General features: G+C 33.0%; 1 protein-coding gene across 1 annotated transcript; it reads right to left on the bottom strand.

Moving 5' to 3' along the window:
* Positions 1-5,436: 5,436 nt before the first annotated feature.
* LOC131642376 (proteinase inhibitor PSI-1.2-like) lies at positions 5,437-5,961 on the bottom strand. The gene is made up of 2 exons (XM_058912634.1): positions 5,816-5,961; positions 5,437-5,732 (listed from the first exon to the last, which is right to left on the bottom strand). The coding sequence occupies exons 1-2, from the start codon at positions 5,856-5,858 to the stop codon at positions 5,542-5,544; spliced, it is 234 nt and encodes a 77-aa protein (XP_058768617.1). The 5' UTR covers positions 5,859-5,961; the 3' UTR covers positions 5,437-5,541.
* Between the last annotated feature and the right edge of the window lie 6,816 nt (positions 5,962-12,777).

Raw genomic sequence — 12,777 nt, forward strand, 5'->3', positions numbered from 1 at the left:
AACGGGATCCAATGCAAATGATTTATGAATGAATGCACACATATCACATACTTATATCATCACCGATCCGATGCTTAACATCGTCTCATTTCATCTCACCAATATCATCACAACAAGTATGTACATGTCCAAGCATCATTCACATACGTTCATCACAATCAACATATTAATATTAACAGCATATTAATATTCACAAATCATCAACAATTAAATCGAGTTTTTAAAAAAAATAAGGTCGGCCACTGCCCATTTGATTGCTTTATCAAATAACGTACCTAATTAGCTTCGCAACGCCCAAAACGGCACATAAATCAGATACTCGGATCAAAAGTTATGGGTTTTTAAAATAAAAATAATTTTTCAAAAACACACAGTGGAGCCTGATTCCTCCCACACAGGAACCGATTCCTGACTGCTTCCCAAAACTCGTCTCTGATTTTTACTATGGGGAATCAGGTTGTCCCTATCTGGGAACCGGTTCCCAGCAACCCAGAATTCCCACGCCTCTGTTTTTATAAAGGGAACCCGGTTCCTCCCACACAGGAACCGGTTCCTACGTACCTGCAACAGCAATATTCACAGTTTTGACAGCAAAATGCTTTACCCCATCCACCCAATTCGTCCACACACGAATATTACACACAAACATCACCCAATTACACATTATAACACATTTCAAACAAGTTTTAAACATCTAATAACAACATATATCCTGGCTATTATCAAAATCATGCCAAATTATGAAGGTTTATCAAAACCTAACAAATCCCCAAACCCGACACGTTCGATTGAACCAAATGACAATCCTAATCAATCCTACTACCCATAACCGCATAAGGATTATTAACTCGAAGAATCCCCCCTTACCTCAGAGTCGAATCTTCGAAGGTCCTCTTCCTCTTTGGTTCTTCTCCTTTTCACGTACTTCTCAGTTCTTCAGACTTCTGCCCTTTTGCCTCTAACCTTCTTTTTTCCTAATTTCCTTTATTTTTATGAAAAAATAAAAATTGTCTTAATAGGCTTACATAGTTAACACCCCTCTTTTGCTAACTACCACACTAGGCCCAATAACCAATATTTCCTTATTTTCCCAATAATTCCCAATAAATATTAATTCCAATAATTTAATTAAAAACTTAATTAAATCAATAAATAAGAATTAAGGGGGTGTTACACCGTGCGGTTCGATGTATTAGCCCGATCCGTATTTCAATATTATAGTTTTAATTTTATAAAAAAGGGTGTAATGGATAAATGCAACACAATATAAGTAGAAAGTCATATCATAAACGTTATAAGTGATGTTTAAAATTGAAGGATAGAAAAACACTTAGAAAGGGGGGGGGGGTTGAATAAGTGTATCTCAAAAACTTGGAAGATAAAAACAATCAACACAATGATTTTTATCCTGGTTCGTTGTTAACCAAACTACTCTAGTCCATCCCTAACAAGATGATTTACCTCAACTGAGGATTTAATCCACTAATCCAACTGATTACAATGGTTATCCACTTAGAAACACTCTAAGTCTTCTAGAGTATCTTGATCACAACTTGATCACTCTAGGAATCCTTTTACAATCAATGTAAAATAAAATTTACAAGAGTTTGAATGCTTCTAATAAAGATGCAATCACAACTGTGATATTTCTCTTAAGTTCTAAACTTAACACTCACTAAATATTACAAAGAGTTTGTGAGGTTGAAGATGAAGTTCGTAAGCTTTTGAATTTGACAGCGTTTCTGTGTCTTTTGCGCAAGTGTTGTATTCAGCTTCTGGACAGAACTTCTATTTATAGGCGCTGAGAGGAAATGATCGTTGGGATGCATTTAATGCTTTGCGTGAATAGTACAACGCTGCATTTAATGTTTCACACTTTTGTCAACTACCTCGAGCCTTGCTTTTGCTGCTTTTACTGACTTTGCCTTTTGTAGCTTCTAACGTTCCTTTTGTCATTCAGAGATTTGACGTTACATCCTTTCATCTTGTACTTTCTTCTGGACTCAAATTTTATAGATAACAACGTTTGAATATCAAAGCCATCAACTTTGGTGCAGAGCATCTTCTGTCTTCTGACTTTGAAGAGCTTGAGCGTGATACCATCAGAACTTCAAAGCTTGTTCTTCTGACTTCTATTCTTCTTATGCTTTCCAGTTCATGTTCTGATTCTCCATGACCATCTTCTGATGTCTTGCCAGAGCATGTTCTGATGAAGCCATCCAGAACTTTCTGAGTCAGTTGTTTATGAGCGCTGATTTGTGCATACTCTTTATATATATTTCCTGAAATGGAAAATGCAAAGGATTAGAGTACCACATTATCTTATACAAAATTCATACATAATGTTATCATCAAAACACAAAATATTGTTCAGAACATTTCTTGTTCTAACAAAAATATTTATTCATATATATATATATATATATATATATATATATATATATATATATATATATATATATATATATATATAACACAAAATCATCCATGTAAAAGTACAAAGTAACTTAATATTATCACCAATACTTAACAAATTTTCTCTTCATTTCACAACCATTTCCTTGATCACATCATTTGAAAATATATCTTCATCCTCTTTAACTTTTCTTTATCACTTAAAAACACATTTATGCAATCATATCTTATTTCAATCTTTTTTTCTCCAAAATTTTCCAAAATCTGTTTTTAATGGACCAGCCCGAAGCCTGTTTAACCCGGCCCAACCCATGAAAAATATAGGCCAAGTGAAATGGCCCAAAAAGACAGAGTCATATTTTTTAAAGGTATTTTGTAGCCCGACCCGTACTAAATTGTCGGGCTTATAGGCCGAGCCCATTTTGACAACTCTACTCACAAGTAAGACAATGATACAAGATGAGAACAAAAATAACTTGTTTACCTTATTCAATAAAACCGGTCTACTTTGGAGAAAATACGAGCTTTCCAATTCAATGTACTTTCAAGAACAAATTTTATTTTTTCAATCTCCCGAGTTCTCTTTATATATGAAGCATATAAACACATGATGTTTAGAAGTGTTTTTCAAATTCAAAAAATACAATCATCTGAATCTCTTTAATTACTACCTCTCTGACTAGGATCAACACATCTTCATTATATCTTCAAATCTTAATAACAAAAGTGATAGAGATACGTATTTAGATGAAACAAAATAAATTCATAACAAGACAAAAACACGACCCTATAACAAACGAGTCTGCGAAACAAAGGCTTTGATGTTGCCGTCATCCAGACATGCGTTTCGACTGAAGTCCTGCATTGACTTTCTAGTTGCTTTATGGCGTCTTGATTTTTGGCAAATTGAAAACATATTTTTCGATCTTATTATCACTTAATGTTTTAAGTGCTTCTTAGCGTGATACCATGAGAACTTCAGTGCTTCTGCTTCTGATCTCAAGTTCTTCTGATGCTTCCATAGACCATGTTCTGATTCTGCTTGACCATCTTCTGATGTCTTGCCAGACCATGTTCTCATGTTGCATGCTGAATCTTCTGAGTCATGCGTCTTGCGCTGATTTTGTGCATACTCTTTATATAATTCCTGAAATGGAAATTGCATAGTATTAGAGTACCACATTATCTCATACAAAATTCATATACATTGTTATCATCAAAACTAAGAATATTGATCAGAACAAATCTTGTTCTAACAGGTTCAAGATTTACCACAGATAAAAACAACAAAGATAGTCTCAATCTTTAAAGCCATGTTTCTTTGCAACACTAGTGAAGCTTATGTTCATATTTATAGCATTAAAAAAATAGTAACATACATATATGAAAGGAATCATGTGTTGAGAATTATTTATTTTGGTCACAAAACATGTGTTCATTATTTAATTTCAATAATAATGGCGTGTTTCATGGCAAAGATTAGAGAAATAAGATATTCTAAGCTATTAGGAAAAAAAAGGATATACTAAACTATCATTATATAATTTATATGATTCAATACTTTTGGAAATTGAACCAGAGAGCATTATTATGATTTGTGGTGACACAAATACAATTTTACAACAATTTTCAAATAATTTTAAATTTGTTATTTGAGATCAAGATGGTAAATGTTTTTGAACTCACAAGTAGAGTCGTCAAATAGGCCGGTACGGTCCAGCCGGCTTCAGCCTAGTGGGTCAATATGCTTATATGAGTTGGTTCGGCTCGGCCGATTGTTTAATGGGCTACATAAAATGAGTCCGACCCATTTTCTAAAGGCCCGTGCGGTCCGATGTATTAGCCCGGTCGGTATTTCAATATTTTAGTTTTAATTTTATAAAAAGGGTTGTAATTGATAAATGCAACGTAGAGAGTCTTATCAAAAACGTATATAAGTGATATATATATCACAAATACTTAACAAATTTTCTCTTAATCTCACAACCATTTCCTTGATCACATCATTTGAAAATATATCTTCATCCACTTTAACTTTTCTATATCACTTAAAAACACATTTATGCAATCATATCTTATTTCAATCTTTTTTCTCCAAAATTTACCAAAATCTTTTTTTAATGGACCAGCCCGAAGCTTGCTTGATCCGGCCCAGCCCATGAAAAACATAGGCCTAGTGTGACAGTCCAAAAAAACAGAGTCATATTTTTTTAAGACATTTTGCAGTCTGACCAGCACTAATTTGTCGGACTTATGGGCCGAACCCATTTTGATAACTCTACTCACAAGTAAGACAATGATACAAGATGAGAACAAAAATAACCTGTTTACCTTATTCAGAGATACAAGCTTTCCAATTCAATGTACTTTCAAGAACAAAATATATATATATATATATATATATATATATATATATATATATATATATATATATATATATATATATATATATATATATATATATATATATATATATATATATATATATATATATATATATATATATATATATATAAACATATGGTTTATAGAAGTGTTTTTCAAATTCAAAAAATACATTCATCAAAAGTAATAGAGATACATATTTAGATTAAACAAAATAAATTCATAATAAGACAAAAACACGACCCAATAACAAACGAGTCTGCGAAACAAAACGACCAAGCCGATAACTCATAACCGCCCACTCAAATCCGTCGCCTGACCCGCTTGTTGACTTATTGCCACCGTCCCTGATCAACAAAGCTCCGCCGCCTTCTGCACTTTGGTGCCGAAGTCCTAAACTGCCGCCAACAAGTTTCCTTTGCAACCGACTTTTTGGATGGCCATCGGATTGTCGCCACAAGGCTTTGACGTTGTCGTCATCCAGACTTGCGTTTCGACTGGCGTCCTCCATTGACTTTCTAGTTGCTTTATGGCGTTTTGATTTTTGGCAAATTGAAAACATATTTTTCGATCTTATTATCACTTAAAACATTAAGTCCACTTCTCCCCATGTCATGTAAGGAACAAACAACCAAAGAAAAGGTATCTCTCGATTATAGGTATTATTATAATTGTTTTTGTAACACATATTACAACATATTTATTGAAATTTAAAAGAGTGATTCACATCAGATACATGTTTCAAGTAGCAGTACAAATAGGAGTTCCATCTGCTTTGTAAATTGTACAACCAGTTGATGCAAAGCAACAATTGCATGCTGGATTGAGGTGTTCATCTCCTGAAGAAGGGCAAGTCATGTATGCACCATTGCATATGAATTGGCAAACTTTACCATCAACAATTTTTATATTTCCTCCCAAAAGAATTGCACCTAAAGTATAAACATAAATTATTTGATAAATTGTAAAAACTACTCAGAGAAAGAAAGAGAATAGATGAGTTCAAAGATTTTACCAAAAACGATGACAAGAAGAATAGTCTCAACTTTTAGAGCCATGTTTCTAATATACAACACTAGTGCAATTTATGTTTCATATTTATAGCACCAAAAAATAATAGTATGCAGACCAATTGTTAGTTGGTCCAGTGGTGATTGGCGCTCTACCTTGGTAGGCAGAACCACGGTTCGATCCCCCGCAACTGCGATCGGAAGGGGGACTAAACCGGATCTATTAAGCCAAAAAAAATTGTTTATTTTTTTTTGATAAATTTTTATAGGATATTGATATTTTGTAGATAAAATTAATTTAAAATTTACTTTTTTAAAAAAATAAATAAAAACGAAAAACAATATCATATTAAAATATTTTATATATTAGGTATACAAATCACTTTTTATATATATGTATAAAACATTTTATTATTTTATAGATGATATGAAACTAATCATTTACACTTAAATTCAATATTTTATGTCAATTATTTTTAAGGGTCATGCTAACCTTCAGGGGCACTCTTTAAGCATTCCATATAAAGAAAATATTCCATAAATAAATTAGTTATTTCAATTTTCAATGTATTGAATATAAGTAATTTTAATAAAACAAACTTTGTTATTCCTTAAAAAAGTCAGATATTTCTATTTTTAAAAGATTAAATATAAGTATTACTTGTCTTTTTAAACTCTTAACCAGGGTCCCTGGAGCACTCGTTAGCATTTCCCTATTTTTAATTATAATTTTAAAAATATATATTTTTTTTGAATTAAAAAATATTTTTCTTGATAGTCGTGTTTGTTTATATTTGACTCAATGAAAAATCTTAGAAACTTGTAGAGGAAAAAAACAACAATACTTAAATACAAAGTTAAATTAATGCTCTCTTACTAAAAGTCAAATTAAAGCCTTACAATTCCAAAAAGGAAGCAAATTCAATAATAGTGTTCTCACTATGCGTAGCATAGGTGAAAGGTGGACCATTAAATAAATTTTATTTTTGTGATTTTTTTCTTTCCTTAGTTAATTATAAAAGTTGAATACTTCAATACTTCTAAAGGGTGTTTGTTTGAGAAATTGTAAATTTATTTTTATAAATTTAAGTTGTGAATATAAAGGTAAGCTTTTAAAGTGAGGAGTCAATTAGGTTCGTCACTTATGAAGGAGAAAAAAATAAACCATCATATTTATTAAATGATTTAGATCTATTAATATAAAATAAAACCATCCATATTCATATACTTCTCTATCTATTTTTTTTCATTATTTTCTCTATTTGTATTTTGTACTACTGTCAAATTTTGAAAAAAAAAATTGTTTTTGATTTATTTTTCTTGAATTAAAAACTGCTTTTGTTTTTGAAATTGTAAAAAAAAAAAATTTAATACTTTGTTATTATAGAAAATGAGAATGCAATCCTCTTTCTCTTTATGTCAATATGTAGAAGGACATGGAGTTGAAGGACATAATTAGAAAGGAAGGAGGGAAGGCGTCTACTATTGTAATAAGATGATAGTAGGATCTTTAAATATTAGAGGGAGATGTAGTAGAATCAAGAGAAGAAGGATTAGTCACATTATCAACAAGGGGTTGGCGGATATTTTCCTAATTCAAGAGACAAAATTGAATTCGGTTTCCGATTTTTTGGCTAGGAGTTTTTGGAGGTTTGAAGATATAGGTTTTTCTTTCTCGGGTTCTATTGGCATGTCGGGTGGTCTTCTAATTCTTTGGAAAGAAAGTAGTGTGAAGGTATTATGTAGTTTTTAAGGAGTTGGTTATTTGGGAATAAAATTGAAGTGGCATGACTCGGTCTACTATGTTTTCAATGTTTATTCTCCGTGTTCTTTGGGAGCAAAGAGAGATCTTTGGTGAGAGCTTTTGAGGTTAAAACATAAGTCCGTCGACGGTGAATGGTTGATAGGAGGGGATTTCAACGCGGTTAAGAATACGGAAAGAGTAGGGAGATCTATGATGGGAAGCAATTCCGAATGGAGGGAGTTCTTAAAGTTTATTGAAGATAGTGGTCTTGTGGATGTGCTTCTAAAGGTAAGAAGTTCTCTTGGTTTAGTGGATATGGGAAGTCTAAAAGTAGGATCGACAGATTTTTGGTGGCGGAAAATATTATTAGAGATTGGGGCGTTGTGAGGAAATTTATCGGTTCGAGAGACATCTCGGACCATTACCCTATTTGTTTGGGGATAGACCGTGCTAATTGGGTTCCAAAACCTTTTTGTTGTAATAATGAGTGGTTTACGAATAAGGAGTTTCTTCCTTTTGTGGAAAAGGAGTGGAAAGCTATAAAAGTGGAGGGTCGTGGTGATTTTATCCTTAAGGAGAAACTTCGGATTCTTAAAGGAAGACTTAGGTGGTGGAATAAAATGGTTTTCGGTAAGATTGATTTGGAAATAGAAGAGGGAGTTAGGGGTATCAATGATGGGATGGATGAAGAAGATGGTGGGATAATTGATGTGGAAAAACTCAAGAAAGCTAGTAGTAACTTTTGGTTGAATTTAAAGATTAAGGAGAATATGTTGATACAAAAATCAAGGATAAAATGGCTTAATGAAGGAGATACTAATTGTAGGTACTTCCATCGGGTTATGAAAGAAAGGAGGAGGAGGAATCATATTGGTCCTATCAATTCTAGTAGTGGCTTGTTGGAATCGGTAAATAAGGTGAGGGAAGAAGTCCAAAATCATTTCAAATTGAAGTTTTCTGAACCGGAAGTGTCGAGGCCGGTGTTGGATGGGATTGTCTTTAAGGGGTTGGATTCTATAGAGAGATATTTTCTTGAAGTGTCTTTCTCGGAGGAGGGGATTAGGGAAGCGGTGTGGAGTTGTGAAGGTTCGAAGAGCCTGGGCCCTGATGGTTACTCTTTTCATTTTATTAAGAAGTGTTGGTTATTCTTTAAAGATGATTTTGTGAAGTGCTTTGAGGATTTCTATAGCGGGTCTTATCTTTCTAAAGCTATCATTTCATCCTTTTTGACTTTGGTTCCTAAAGCATCTAATCCTTTAGGATTGGAGGATTATAGACCAATTTGTTTAGTTGAGTGTATTTATAAAGTTATCTCTAAACTTTTGGCTTATAGGTTGAAGAAGGTGTTAAATCCAATTATTTCTAATTGTCAAAGCGCTTTCGTCCCGGGTAGACAACTACTCGATGGATTTTTGGTGGCTAATAAAGTGGTGGATTTTGCTCAAAAGGAAGGTAAAGTTTGTCTTCTTTTCAAAGTTGATTTCGAAAAGGCTTATGATAAAGTTAATTGGAACTTCCTTAGATACATGTTTAGAAGGATGGGTTTTGGCTCTCTTTGGATGCGGTGGATGGAGGCTTTAGTGTTTTCAAGTGATATGTCGGTGATGGTCAACGGTAGTCCTACGAAGGAGTTTGCGGTAGAGAGAGGTTTAAGACAAGGAGATCCTCTTTCTCCTTTTCTTTTTGTTATAGTAGCGAAAGGTCTTAAGAGGTTAGTTAACAAAGCAGTGGAAAATGGAGATTTTACGGGGTTTAACATCAATGGGAAGTGTAATATTGATATTCTTCAATTTGCACTTTGTTGGTAGTAGATAGGAGTTGGAATCATATTTGAGCTATTAAAGCGGTGTTGAGGGGATTTGAACTTGTTTCGGGGCTCGGAATTAATTATCACAAAAGCAAGATCATTGGAATTAACATAAACTCTAACTTTTTGGAAGTTGCTTCTTCTTTTCTTTCTTGTAGGGTGGAGGATAAAGCCTTTCTCTTTCTCGGAATTCCTATAGGATATAACCCTAGGAGGATTTCTTCGTGGAGTAGACTTGTGTCTAAATTAAAAAGAAAGGTTATCTTTGTGGAAGGAGAGGTGGCTTAGCTTTGGAGGTAGGATTACTCTTCTCAAATCCGTCTTGAGTAGCCTTGCTATATTCACTCTATCTTTTTATAAAGCTCCGGTTAAAATTATTAAGGAAATTACTAGGATTCAAAGTAATTTTCTTTGGGGCGGTGTGGAGGAGAATAGAAAGGTCCATTGGGTGAGTTGGAAGGATTTATGCCTTCCGATAGAAAAAGGGGGTCTTGGCTTGAGGAGGATGGGAGAGTTTAACTTGGCGCTTCTTAATAAGTGGCGGTGGAGAATTTCATCGGAAGAAAACGCTTTGTGGTATAATGTTTTGAAGGCCCGTTATGGAGATATTAATTTAAAAGTCATACAAGGGGAGAAAGGTGGCAATTTTGGGTGTTCTAAATCGGTTTGGTGGAAGGATATCATTTCTTTAATAAAAGAGGATTCTAAAGATGTTTTCTCAAACAAAGCTTCTTTTATTCTTGGAAATGGTTTTACAACTTCTTTTTAGCTCGCCTCTTGGTTGCATTGTGGTAGGTTGCGGGATCTTTATATGTCTTTATTCTCTTTGTCTATTTTGAAGGAAGCTTCGGTGGGATGTATGGGTGGTTGGCATAGGGGTGTGTGGGAGTGGGGTTATTTCGGTATTCCTAACCCGAATTCTAGCCTTGTTTTCAAAGAAATGAACTCTCTTCAGAATCTTCTTCAATTGGTTTCTCCATGTGTGGATTCGAAGGATATGGTAATATGGAAGGATGGAGAGGAGCATGTTTTCACGGTGAAAGGATGTTACTCTTTTCTTAATTTATCTTATATTCCTTATGGTCCGGTTAAAGTTCATGACAAGGCTTTTATTGAAGTTTGGAAGATGTTCGTTCCTCAAAACATAAAGGCGTTCGATTGAAGGTGTTTTATTGAGAGGCTTCCAACAAGAGATATGCTTCTTCATCGAGGTATTATTAATAGTTCTTGTGATGTTTCTTGTGTTTTTGTAGTATGTTCCCCGAATCTTCGTCCCATTCTTTGTTGCTTTCCCATGTCTCCGATTTGATTTGGAAGGAAGTGGCGGGTTGGATTGATTTTGTTAATTTTGAAGGAGGTAGTTTTTTGGAGAGTTTTGCGATGTGGTGCTCTTTTTGTAAAAGAAAGGGAGTTAAAAAAAGGTAAAGAGGGATGTATTTGGTTAGCAATTGTTTGGTGCTTATTGACTCTTAGGAATGGAATTATTTTTAGGGAGGAAGATTGGAATGTTAGGGATGTAGTTTGGAAGATTAAAGCTATGGTATGAAGGTGGACTTTTATAGAAAATATTACACATACCAATTGTAACTTTTATGAGTTTTGTAAAATCCCTTTGTTTTATATCTCTTAGGTTTCATTTGGTGTATAATCTTTCTTTTCCGAGTTGTATTATCGAACCTTTTGTAATCGGGTTTTAGAATTTCCATTCTCTTTTCAATGAAACTTGCTTACAAAAAAAATCTGTAGAATTTTTTAAATATTTTATACTAGATATATATGGATGATACAGGCCTGTGTGTTTGAGATATTTATGATTGTATCAAGACATAATAATTTATTAAAGTATAACTGCACATTTAATCATGGAATTCCACGAACAATTCATATTATTGAAAAATAAGTGTGAGTTGTTAATCTGATATTGTTTGAAAAAGTGAAGGTTAAACACTTTATAAATTGAGAGATTCATATACTTATTATCTTAAAATTTTGAGTGAATATACGGTGTGTCTCTCATTTATTTAGGTGAGTCTTTAATTTTTTAGATGAGTGAATAAATGTTTTTCTCTCAAGATGATTTAACACATATGAGAACCACATATAAGTGTCTTCATTGAATTAAATTTTTGGTATAAAAAAATAGTGAATATTAATGGAGAAATATGGATAGGATTGCATGAGAATAATTTTGAAGTATGTCTTAAAATTTTTCTTGATGAAGAAAAAGAAAATATATTTCGAGATTGTTAAAAATCAAGAAGTCGAAAAGCAGCAAAAATGTCCAATTTGAACGGCTCACAGATTTAAGGTTTGATCGATTCGGTTTGCGAATCTGTTATTTAATATTAGAATATTGGATATAATTTATTTATAAATAGTTTAAATTAATATAAAATATATTTTAAGATATTTTTATTATTTTATTCTAGTAATTAATTAGTTGTGTTTTGAGCTTTCTATGTTGACTTTTAGTAATTATAAATATGTATCTCTTCAGTGTTTTACAGTGTGACAATCTTAGATTTTATAGCAAAAAGGTAGAGCAATGGGTTTAGGGTCTTCTCAAGGGAAAACTAAATAAAACAATAGTTTTGAGAAATCTTTGGAGTTATCTAAGGGTCCGTTTGGGAGTTGGTTTTTGGAGGGTTTTGGAGGGAAATGCTTTGGAGGGTTGCGTCTATATCTTAAAATGTGTTTGATATTTTTTAAAGTTTAAAAAACAATATGATTTTATATGCTAATGTAGTTTATTTTTTTAAAATATCAAACATATTTTAAGATATAAACACAACCCTCCAAAACATTCCCCTCCAAAAATCAACTCACAAACGAATCCTAAGAGGATTGGAAAACACTTTTTATGCCTTGAGTTTGTGTGCTTACATTATTGAGAGTTGGAGAGGTAGGGAAACACTTAGATAGAAAATAGGAATTTGTTCTTAGGCGCCTTCAAGGTTGTTCTTGGGAACTCTGAGGGCGAATGCTATTTTCTTCTAACTTATATGCAATCTCTTGTAACAACTTTCTGAGTATAGTGAATTGGAGAGCTACTCTCACTCCCAGAGTACATCTTTTGATCAAACTGGATAAACCAACCTTTCATTTTTTCTCGCTTTATTTTGTTATAATTTCTGCTTATTGGTTATTATTGCCGAAGGTCATTAATTTGGTAGCTACTATTATTTTCCTCACATATCAAAGTGTTAATTTGAATTGAACCTTGTCATTATCAATACAAGGGCGCCTACCGTGGGAAAAAGGGAATTGTTTACAAGTGAGCACCATGGATAAATGGTAGATCGAGAAATTTTCCGAAAACAACGACTTCTGGTTGTGGAAAATAAAAATTCAAGCAATTTTAATTCAAGAGAAGTGTATTGATGCTTTAAAGGGATAGGTATTGATTCCTACAGTAC

Source organism: Vicia villosa, unplaced genomic scaffold (genome assembly GCF_029867415.1).
Source record: "Vicia villosa cultivar HV-30 ecotype Madison, WI unplaced genomic scaffold, Vvil1.0 ctg.004907F_1_1, whole genome shotgun sequence".
Taxonomy (NCBI): domain Eukaryota; kingdom Viridiplantae; phylum Streptophyta; class Magnoliopsida; order Fabales; family Fabaceae; genus Vicia; species Vicia villosa.

Excerpts from the sequence above, each read along its gene's own strand:
- LOC131642376 (XM_058912634.1), bottom strand. The coding sequence starts at position 5,858 with ATGGCTCTAAAAGTTGAGACTATTCTTCTTGTCATCGTTTTTG. Across the intron at positions 5,733-5,815 it reads TCTTCTTGTCATCGTTTTTG|GTGCAATTCTTTTGGGAGGA; the intron begins GTAAAATCTTTG and ends TTTATACTTTAG.